The sequence below is a fragment of the Pan paniscus genome, chromosome 19 (assembly GCF_029289425.2).
Source record: "Pan paniscus chromosome 19, NHGRI_mPanPan1-v2.0_pri, whole genome shotgun sequence".
In the NCBI taxonomy this organism is placed as follows: Eukaryota; Metazoa; Chordata; class Mammalia; order Primates; family Hominidae; genus Pan; species Pan paniscus.
In genome coordinates, this window is record NC_073268.2 from 78,767,161 (window position 1) to 78,778,510 (window position 11,350).

Here is an 11,350-nt window from a genome sequence, read left to right on the forward strand (position 1 = left end):
TTAAGGAGTTTATATTCCACTTATGAGAAAAACAATAAAACAAAAAGTGGATACATTTCAGATGGTGACACATGTTATGAAGAAATAAATCAGAGTAGGGGGATGAGGAGGTGGAAACCTCTTTTTTTGATGGCATGGTTAGGGAAGGCCTCAAAGATGAAGTGACAGTTTGAGCAGTATCTTGAATGGTATGAAGGTGGGAGCCATGATTTGCAGGAGCCGTTAGATCTGCAGGGGAAAGTATTTTAGCATAGAGAAGCTCAGATATGAGAATGAGCTTTTTGCAGGTCCACAGAGCAAATGGGAAGGTGGTAAGAGAGGAGGGTGAGGGTAAGTGTGAGGGAAGGCAGTTGCAGGTTTTAATCAGGGCAACTATATGAGTTGATTGCTGTTTTAAGAGCTGACACTGGCAGCTACAGAGAAAATTCAAGGTAAATGAAGTTTACTTGGCTGAGTGCCATGGATCACACCTGTAATCCTATGGGAAGATGAGGTGGCAGGATTGCTTGAGGCCACAAGTTTGACACCAGCTTGGGAAACACAGTGAGACCCATTTCTACAAAATATTTTAAAAGTAGCTAGATGTGGTGGGGCACGCCTTTGGTCCTAGCTACTTGGGAGGCTGAGGTAGAGGATCACTTGAGCCCAGGAGTTTGAGGGTACAATGAGCTATGATCATGCCCGTGCACTCCAGCCTGGGTGACAGAACGAGATCTTGTCTCTAAAAAAAGTTTTAAAAAACAGTTTGACCAGTATTTAAGCCAAGATAACCTGTTTAACTCCAATTCCTTGTCTTTCACCTAGAAAGGCTCATTTTTAAAGGCCAAGGATCATTATGTTCATTTCTATGAATTGTTTTTATCTTCCAAATGCTTTAACCAAGCCAGTACCTGTAAGTCTTTAATTTTGAAAAACCAGGATTGGCATTGTATTATTAATTTGTTTATCAAACATGGGGGAAAACCAAAAAATCAGTAGCTTGATTCATGTTGTAGATTTTGTTTCAAATCAACTTTGCTTTTTAGAGCAGTTTTAGGCTCATAGCAAAACTGAAAGTATAGAGTTCCCTTATACCGCCTGCTGTACCCATGCACAGCCTCCGCATCGACATCCCCTGCCAGAGCAGTCCATTCGAGAGAGCCAATGAACCTATCTGTACCGACACATCACATCCTTGTCACCCTCATGTAAAATACTGAGTTTCTGTAATAATGACGTTTTAGATTTTTTAAGATTAATTTATTTAAAATAGTTATATTGAAACTGATTAAACAGAACTAGCTAAAAAATAGGAAGAAAGCAAGCAGGAAAAGACAGATAATCTATATAAGGGCCTTTATGCTAAGACTTACAGAAACTAAAACTACATGGCCTCCATATTGGTAGTCAACTGGAATTCCGTGTGCAACCCCACTCACTGCATTTTTGGGTCTACAGTATTATTGCAGATGCAAGTCCTTTTCACGTTTCCCTTTACGACATAGGGAAATAATTTTATAACCTGTGACACATCATAGTGTTAGTCGTTGTGTGTCTCCTGACACTTCATATGGTGACAGAATTTTCGCTTCCTCAGGAAGTTCACATGAGGCCATGGTTTGTAGATGGAGGACCGTGAAGTTAGATCGTTCCCATCCAAACCAGCGAAGACAAAGAGAGATTTTTTTTTTTTTTCTGTTGGTCTTAGTGCTTTGGGGGCAGGAGTATTTAGAGGTCATGCTTCCTTTTTCCTCCCTTCAGTAATGGCTTGGCCCTTTCTGTCTGAGAAGGGATCGGTGGCAGCAGAGAGGTACTTCTGTTGGTGCTTCTCCTTCCCTTGTGTTCTTTGGGTCTGCCTGGTGATTTCTGAGGAAGGCCTTAAGCCCCTTCTCTTTAGTTGATATTTGCTCTGGGCCCTGGCAGCCGATAGAGAGCCTTAGGGTTCCCTCCAGGGGTGCCAAGACTATCTGCCTCTGTCTTCAAGAAACTCTCCTTTGCAGGCGTTTATTCGACGATGCTTGGCCTACCGAAAGGAGGACCGCATTGATGTCCAGCAGCTGGCCTGTGATCCCTACTTGTTGCCTCACATCCGAAAGTCAGTCTCTACAAGTAGCCCTGCTGGAGCTGCTATTGCATCAACCTCTGGGGCGTCCAATAACAGTTCTTCTAATTGAGACTGACTCCAAGGCCACAAACTGTTCAACACACACAAAGTGGACAAATGGCATTCAGCAGCGGGTTTGGAACATAGCGAATCCGAATGGATCTGATGAAACCTGTACCAGGTGCTTTTATTTTCTTGCTTTTTTCCCATCCATAGAGCATGACAGCATCGATTCTCATTGAGGAGAAACCTTGGGCAGCTCCGGCCAGGCCTTGTAGGAAAAGGCCCCGCCCGAGGTTCCAGCGTCAACGGCCACTGTGTGTGGCTGCTCTGAGTGAGGAAAAAATTAAAAAGAAAAACTGGTTCCATGTACTGTGAACTTGAAAACATGCAGACTCAGGGGGGTCCCTGATGCAGTGCTTCAGATGAAGAATGTGGACTTGAAAATACAGACTGGGCTAGTCCAGTGTCTATATTTAAACTTGTTCTTTTCTTTTAATAAAGTTTAGGTAACATCTCCTGAAAAGCTTGTAGCACAAAGGCTCAGCTGGGGATGGTGTTTGACTTCGGAGGAAAAAAGTTGCTATTGCCCGTTAAAGGCACTAGAGTTAGTGTTTTATCCCTAAATAATTTCAATTTTTAAAAACATGCAGCTTCCCTCTCCCCTTTTTTATTTTTGAAAGAATACATTTGGTCATAAAGTGAAACCCGTATTAGCAAGTACGTGGCAATGTTCATTCCAATCAGATGCAGCTTTCTCCTCCGTCTGGTCTCCTGTTTGCAATTGCTTCCCTCATCTCAGTAGGGAAAAAATTGAGTGGGAGTACTGAGATGTGTGGGTTTTTGCCATTGGACAAAGAATGAGGTTAGAAGACTGCAGCTTGGAGTCTCTCTAGGTTTTCAACTATTTCTTCACAATTTGAACACTTGACGGTTGTCCCTTTTAATTTATTTGAAGTGCTATTTTTTTAAATAAAGGTTCATCTGTCCATGCAGTCCTCTTGGATTCTCTGAATGTAGTAACTATGAAGCTATGCCAAAGGTAGGCAGAAAATGGGCTTGGGAGCCAGACACTCCAGGGATCAGTAGTTCCTACCCATAGTCTTTGTGTGCTTGCTAAATGGTGTACATTTCTTGTTAACCACGTTATTAAAACTTGATCAGCACATAAGCTTTCTTCTGTTAGATCTTTTGGCAGCAAACAACCTTCCCCCCAAGCCTCTGAATTTTGTGGGTGTGTGGTGGTGTGTGTCTGTGTGTGCATGTACACACACACTTTGTCTAGCTCACTTTAAAAGATTCATCAAATGGAATTTTAAAAATAATCTGAAAAGAAATAGATATTTCAGGCCGGGCCTGGTGGCTCACGCCTGTAATCCCAGCACTTTGGGAGGCCGAGGTGGGTGGATCACGAGGTCGGGAGTTCGAGATCAGTCTGGTCAACATGGTGAATCCCCATCTCTACTAAAAATACAAAAATTAGCCTGGCGTGGTGGCGTGTGCCTCTAGTCCCAGCTACCCGGGAGGCTGAGGCAGGAGAATTTCTGGAACCCAGGAGGCGGAGGTTGCAGTGAGCCGAGATGGCACCACTGCAATCCAGCCTAGGCGACAGAATGAGACTCTGTCTCAGAAAAAAAAAAAAAAGGAGAAATAGATGTTTCAAATATGAACATTCTTTTGGCACCAATTTTCTTTTTTAATTTGGTTGTTTCTGAGATGTATGATCAACTGAAGATGGAGCTGAAATGGGAGACGGGTGGCCCCACCGTGCCCTTGAAACAGCAGAGCACTCCTCAGTAGAGAGGGAGGGAGCCAAGAGCCTGAACATGTGGTCGCCAGCTTGGAATGTTACTGACATATGTGGCGAGGGCTTAGCCAGAAATATTTAAAGATGTAGTATTCCGGCCTGTGAATTGTCTGGGCAGGGAGGGGGAGTCAGAAAGGGTAGAGAGCTCTCAAATAACTCATGACTCTAGTGTTCCTTTCACATGTGAACAGTGTCACTGATGACACATTTTCTAGGACCTTCGTTTGTTTTGTGGACCTGCCTCAGTCTCCTCAGTATCAGGCGATCTTAAGGGAAGATGGAGTGTTTCAAATTGGAGAGAAGTTCATGGGTAGGTATCGTCCTGTGGAATTCTGAATGCAAGGAAGTCAACCCCAGAGGCCTTGGTACCCCCAGCTTTCTAAAACTACTTTATTACAATTTATATGTATATACACATGCACATATAAACGTGTGCATTTATGTATGTGTGTATAGTACCTTTTTTAAAAAAACATTTCCTCCAAGCTGCTAAGCAAAGGGTCTCCCAGGTCGAGCACAGTGCTGAGAGGATGGTGTCTGCATAATGAAGACATGGATGAAGCTGAGACCGTGTTCAAACTCACTGAAAACAATGAAGTTCTATTCCTTTTTTCTTCCTCTCCAATGATCTTGCAGTTGATTTGTTTGTTTTTTAATTTTTTAACATTTTTTTAACGTTGAAAAAATGCTGCGTCTTTCTTTAAGCCTTCCCCAGTAACTTCCTGCCTTTTTTTTCCCCGTGGGCTTTTAAGTGAAGCTGCAGGATTTTATCTTTCAATCTGCCCTTTCTACCCTTATCCTATTGAAAGGATGCCCTCTTCCCTTGCTTTTTTGGTCTAGGGCCTGGTTGGAGCTAACTAGGCTTGGCTGAGTCTGGGCAAGACCTTCTTCCGAGGCATGGACAAGCCCCAGAGAACGTGCAGAACATTGACCTTTCCATTGACTGTCTTTCAAGCAGCCAGTGAAATCACTAAGTGGGGTTCTTCCATGACATATTTTGTTAATATGGGTTTCACTTTTTCCAAGAATAGTCCCTTGTTGCCACAATGTTGATTTACTTTACACAATGACAGTATGTATTAATTTGTAATTAAACCCATCCAGATTGTTTTAGCCTTTTCCCAATGGGGTGGGGGAGGGAAGAAGGATATTAAAATAAGTTTTAAGAAGCAAATTTCCCAGCCTCTTGATTTGACTCTAGTTCTCCAGCTTCTCACAGGGACCTGACCACCTAGGGTGCAGATTGGGAGAATCCTGGCAACAGGCTGAGTCTCAGGGCATTGCAGGCGTGGGAATGTGTTGATTCATGCAACACCTTTGGTACCTTCAAGTGTGCCAGGAATAATGCTTGTTGGTGGGAATACAGCAGTGAACAGGACAGGGAAGGCCTGGCAATCTAGGAGTCAGCAGTCCGGGAGTAAGGGCCCAGGAGGGAAGGAACTGGGCTCGTGCAGTGTGAGATGGGCAGCTTTAGATGGAGACTCACCAGGAAGAGCTGTATGTCCCCACTTCTGTGGCAGACCTGTACATGTCAGCTATCTAAAAAAGGGTTCTATTTCCCTCCTTCCATCATTCTCATTGCCGAAGCTATCTGCCTCATTTCTTAAGGCAGAATCACAGAAGGGTTAAGAGCCTAGACTTTAGGTTTGGGTTTAGACCCCACCTCTGCAAGCTTCAGAGATATCTCCTTGCACTGTGGGAGTAAGGAGTAGAGATAAGATATGTAAAGTGCCTGGCTTGCTCATAAGAGGGGAATCAAAAAATGTGGTTTAAAAAAATATCACAAGATCTAGTAGTGGAACCCCAAGTTCACTAGTGTGAGGTTCAGAGCCTTCTACTCACCACATACCACATGCAGACCTTTGAAGAGACTGCCCCTTTGGCTTGAGGTTCAGTATCAACCTCTATCTTACAAGGCCAGCAATCTCCTCTTCTTCCCCTGGCTCCAAAACTGCTTTTGGCTGAACCTGGGAGAAGCATCTCTATGGACAAAGGTGTCCAGCAGCGTCAGCATCACCCGGGAGCTTATAGAAATGCATACTCTCAGGTCCCACCCATTCCTACTGCGTCCGAAACAGAAGGGGGGATGCCTAACAGGCTGTTTCATCCTCCAGGTGTTGCTGATGCAGGCTCCAGTTTGAGAACGCCGCTGTAGGCTACCTGACTCCCAGGCGGGATGAACACTGAAGGGTACCAGTCCTGCCACCCTTCCTGCCAGCCAACTGCTGCAATAAGGGTGGGGTCATTAGAGAGGGTGGCTATGAGGCCTCTTCTGAACTCACCCACTTGGAAGACAGGACTATTATTTTCTACATTGGGAAAAAACTCCAACGCTGTCGGCTGTCCGACAGCATATGATGTCATACATAGTTGCCTTTATGGGGAGCACCTGGAGGGCCCCTACAACATATCCCTTGCACAAGTACCTAACAATACACTGAAGAAACATTCACTCGTTCGGGCAAAGCTTCTCACCCTTGGCCTTCTCTTAAAATATAAAACAACTATAACATTTTCCTTTCACCTGAGGGGTCCAGGGCTGCAGAAGGAGCTGGCTAAGACCTGGGTCTGCTTATGAGTCCACCCTGGCCCACTGGATGAGGGAGGGGTGAGGAGGGCCAGGGCTGGATTGCAGCTCTTTGGAAAGCTGGGAGAGAAGAGGTCGCAGGAAGAGGAGGAGGGTTAAAGCGGTGGTGAGTGGCTAGAGACTCAGGTTGCTGTTGAGTTCTGTGGTTGGGTAGGGGGAACCTGCCAGAGGCTGGAAAAACAGGCAGGCCTGGGAGCAGGTCTGGGACCTGGTGGGGGCAGGGAATACAAGAGGGCTATTGTGCTGGGGGAGCCCAGCAGGGGTGTGAGACAGGCTGGAGTCAGCAAAGGGGTGTGTGTGTACATGTGTGAGGCGCTGGGCAGGAGACCCCGTGGTGAGGGGGTCAGAGAGCAGCTGGCTGACTGACTGACTGACTCCTGGGTGTGGAGGGAAGTGCCCAGCTAGAGAGCTGTGCTGTCCTCAGCCTTGCAAGCAGCCTGCAGCTGTGGTGGCTTCCCCATGTGTCATCCAAGGCTTTTCACCCTGAAAGCTGCTTGGAGAGGGAGCAGAGGTCGATAGCAGAGAGAAGGGGCTCTAGCACTTGTGCTTTGCAAAGAAGTTTCTCGGCTGTGTTGCTTCACAACCTAGGCATATGCAAGGTAGGGGCAACTTGATGGGTTTTTTCCTCCTTTTCCTTTTTTTTTTTTTTTTTTTTTTGTTATTGTGGAGGCAGGCTCTTATTATGTTGCCCAGGCTGGTGTTGAACTCCTGGACTCAAGTGATCCTTCCACCTCAGCCTTCTGAATTGCTGGGATTACAGGCATTGTGGCACTATGCCCAGCCACTCTCTGATTTTACATGTGGAAACTTAGGCCTAGAGAGGTTTGGTACGAGCAGTGGGTGGAGCAGGAGTGACTGGGGAGGAAGGGCCTACAGGCTTGAACATTGGGTGAGCTGGATTCTATGAGTGCCATCTTTTGGGCAGAGGCTGCTGTGGGTAAGGGCTGCACTTCGGCTCCCCTCCGCCAGACTCCCTTCACTTTGTCCCTCCCCTGCCTCATGGCTTATGGCCCTCAGAAGAAATCTACTTGGAGACTCAGCCAGTGTGGGCAGCAGACTGGCTCTGCAGTCCTGGGCTGGAAGTGAACTTAGATGGGAAAATGGAGGCGTGGCTTTGCAGAATGTCAGTGCTGCCTATTCCCTAAGCCCTCTCTGTTCCTGTCACGCTCATAGATTAGGAAGCCATAAGCCTGTCCTGCCCCTAGAAACTGCATCTCCCTGCTCCGGAGTGTCCTAATTGGGTAAGTGAGAATGGGACCCTCTGCCTTGGCTTCCTTAAGGTTGCTGTAAGGCATAAAGGGGTTGTGGGATAAAACAGAGGGTGAGGCTGGTGGCCACTTCCATGTCACAGTGGCCCCAGGAGAGATGTCCAGAGGACATAGATGTCCCCCTAGTGGGGGTCTTGGCTTGTCATAGTGTCAGACGTGAGCCCTTTAGCCTGGCTCACATGCCCTAAGAGCAGGGCTTGCCTCTGGGCAGCACATCCAGGAAGGCCTTGCTCCTTTGCATCTGCGACCCTCTCAACCCTCCCCACAACCTTCACACCAATACCCCTCCTCCGGCATTCTCTGCCACGTCAGCTGGACAAAAGTGCCCAGCTTTGGCATCGTAGAACAAGGTCATAGTACAGCCCTGAGTGAGGACTGCGCTCACGCCACAACTCCACAACTTGCTGTGTGACCTTGAGCCAGGCACTCCCACTCTGAGCTACAACTGCCGCATCTATGAACTTCATGCATCCACTCAGACACACCTGTTGGGCCCTTCTGTTAATGCACTGGGCCAGGATTTGTGGGTGATAAAAAGGCCCCTCAGCTTGGCTCCTGCCTTAAGGAAGCTTACAGCTGAGAAGCTGAGTGGGAGCTGGGAGGTGGGGAGTTGCGTAAGAGTGAGATGAGACCCTGGGGATGGAGAGAGGGCACTGAGCTGGGCCTTGAGAGAGGAGCAGAGTTCACTAGGCTGAGGAGGGGAACATAGCAGCAAAGGGTCTTAGAAGCTTCACAAACAATGTGTGTCACTGCAGGGCCCCTATGATCTCACACATCCTGGCCTCTGCCAGTGCTGTTCCATCGCTTTGGCCGCCTGAGCATCTTGGAGAACTCAGCTTAGGCGTCACCTCCAGCCTTCCTCTGGGCTCTCACAGCGCCTTGTGCATCTCTCCCTTGCTCCAAACACCGTATCGTGTTGTTGCAGCATGAGCTGCCCCTCGGGAAGCCTGGGACCAGCTGAACGCCGATGCCTCTGAAGGGGACGTAGAGCCAGACAGGTGGGGTGAGGGAACTTAGGTGTGAGACCCAAGAGGAGCTCTGGGCAGTGTGTCAGATGCAGTTCCTCAGTCAGGTGAGCAGACTAACATCTTAACATCTCCACCAGAACATATCCCCCAGCACAGGGCTTAACTCATGTGCAGTGCACTGTGACATTTAGTCTTTTACTGCACTTTGAAAATGCTGGTCACCACCCACTGAACAGCTGGAAAACATTGCAGTGCTTCCCAGGTGCCCCTGTCTCCTACTTGCTGCTCCGCTGAGGGAGGTGGGGCCAGCCTCCTGGGACAGGGTGGAGGTGGTGGGCCAGCTGGATGAAGCCTCCTGGCTCCTGTTCTGGTCCAGGCTCTATTCCGCCAGAGGCCTGGGCTGGAAGGGATGGATCAGGGGAGGCTCTGCATCTGCAAAGCCTGGCCTTCTGCTGGGCCAGGATCAGTGAGAGCCATAGAAGGCTGTTGGCAGGGACTGGGCCTTGCTTAGAAGGCTCAAGTACTGAGACTAGAGGAAACCTCACCCTGCCTGTCCTTCCTGAGTTGGGGAGACAGAGGGAAAGGTCGTGGAGCATCTCGGGTGACATCGTGAAGATGCAGAGCTGCCAGCCCAACTACAGCTGTGGCTCAGAGGAGGCCTGGACTCCTGGCTCGGCCTCATCCTCAGTGCAGGGACAGGCTCAGAGGCATTGCGGTTTCAGGTCAGGGGAGGCCCTTGTAGAGTAGTCAGGGTGATACTGTTACCGAATTGAACTGGGGTCTGCTTGCCCATTGCAGTAAAATCAGGCACTGATGCTGAGATTTGCAGCGGGAAAAAGCATATTTATTGTTTGGTGCCTAGCAAGAAGAACAGGCAGCTAGCGCTTAAGACCCAAACTCCCTAAGGCTGGGTGTGGTGGCTCATGCCTGGAATCCCAGCACTTTGGGAGGCTGAGGCAGGTGGATCACCTGAGGTCAAGAGTTCAAGACCAGCCTGGCCAACATGGTGAAACCCCATCTCTACTAAAAATACAAAAATTAGCTGGGCGTGGTGGCGCACGCCTATAATCCCAGCTACTTGGGAGGCTGAGGCAGGAGAATTGCCTGAACCTGGGAGGTGGAGGTTGCAGTGAGCCAAGATTGCACCATTGCACTCCAGCCTGGGCAACAGTGCAAGACGCTGTCTCAAAAATAATAATAATAATAAAATAAAGACCAGAACTCCCTGGTGGCTTATGAGCAAGAGTTTTTAAAGATGGGGTTACATTTCAGGATAGCAGAAGCTGCAGGCAAAATTTTAAACCAAGAAATACATGGAGGGTATACACTGATCTGGCTCGTGGCAAAGAACAGTGGTCAGAGTTCAGTCCCCAGCTCCCCCTTATCTAAGGTCTGTATAGTAATAGAGGCATTTTCCATCTGGTGGAGGTTTCTGGAAACATCACAAGAAGATATGTTAAGAGGTTATCTTTTAGTTTCTATGGGGAATCAAAACACCTTGTGAGTGACTTGCTTGTGAGACGATTGTTACTTAGCTTCACATTTATCAGATTGCTATTTTATTTTTGTAGAGACCAGGTCTCACTATGTTGCTCAGGCTGGTCTCCAACTCCTGGCCTCAAGTAATCACCCCACCTTGGCCTTCCAAAGTGTTGGGATTACAGGTGTGAGCCACTGTGTCCGGCTTCATTGACTTTTTAAGGCTAGCTAAGTGCCTGGGATGTCATTTAAAAGGGACTGAAGACTTTTCCTTTATTTCCATGCTTAGGAGGCCCAGCAGAGCCCTAAGTGGCGTCCTGCTCCATCTCAGTGACTCCCTTTCCTCCCCGCCTCCCCAGCTGGGGAGGGCAGTAGAAAGTTCTGGGGACTCCATCTCACTCATGCACAACTGGTTCTTCAGCTCAGCTCTGTGATGCCCTCTTTTCCTTACTGCGGCGCCTCAGGGCAACCTCTGTCCCTCTCTGAGCTCCCCTTAGCCAGCTTGCTCCTGACCCGCTGAAGCCTCCCCAGTGGAGACAGGAGCCAGCGAGGATCTGAGAGGCATTTGCTTTGTGACCCCTGCTGCAGCCGGGGTTCGCAGTCCTGAGCCCTCCCGCTTTGAGCTTACTCCGCCGGCAGCTCACAATGTTTTCGTGGTGGCTCCTCCAAGTGAGAGTCGATGTCCAGATTCCTAGGCTCATGGAGAGGAAATCTGTACTTCCTGCTTCCTGGAAGACACTGTGAGGTAACTATCTCTTAGCCCTTGGTAGAGAAAAGGCTGGGATTTGGGGTCCCTTTAAAGGATCCCTCTTCTTTTTTAGACAGGGTTTTGCTCTTGTTGCCCGGGCTGGAGTGCAATGGCACCATCTCGGCTCACTGCAACCTCCGCCTCCTGGGTTCAAGCAATCCTCCTGCCTCAGCCTCCTGAGTAGCTGAGATTATAGGCATCCGCCACCACACCTGGCTAATTTTTTGTATTTTTAGTACAGATGGGGTTTCACCGTGTTGGCCAGGCTGGTGGTCTCAAACTCCTGACCTCAGGTGATCCACCCGCTTCAGCCTCCCAAAGTGCTGGGATTACAGGCGTGAGGCACCCCGCCTGGCCTAAGGATTCCTCTTCTAATACAGGCCTTGGGTTGGAAGTGAGTGGATATAAAC

General features: G+C 48.4%; 1 protein-coding gene across 25 annotated transcripts in view; it reads left to right on the top strand.

The window, feature by feature from the left end:
- Nucleotides 1-3,078, top strand: part of TLK2 (tousled like kinase 2) — a 145,011-nt gene extending 141,933 nt beyond the window's left edge. For all 25 annotated transcript variants that reach the window (XM_055102238.3, XM_055102239.3, XM_055102245.3 and 22 more), the window contains one exon: nucleotides 1,980-3,078. In XM_055102238.3, coding sequence (XP_054958213.1) covers nucleotides 1,980-2,153 — 174 coding nt within the window. In that variant the 3' untranslated portion in view covers nucleotides 2,154-3,078. The remainder of the gene's footprint in view (nucleotides 1-1,979) is intronic.
- Nucleotides 3,079-11,350: the final 8,272 nt, after the last annotated feature.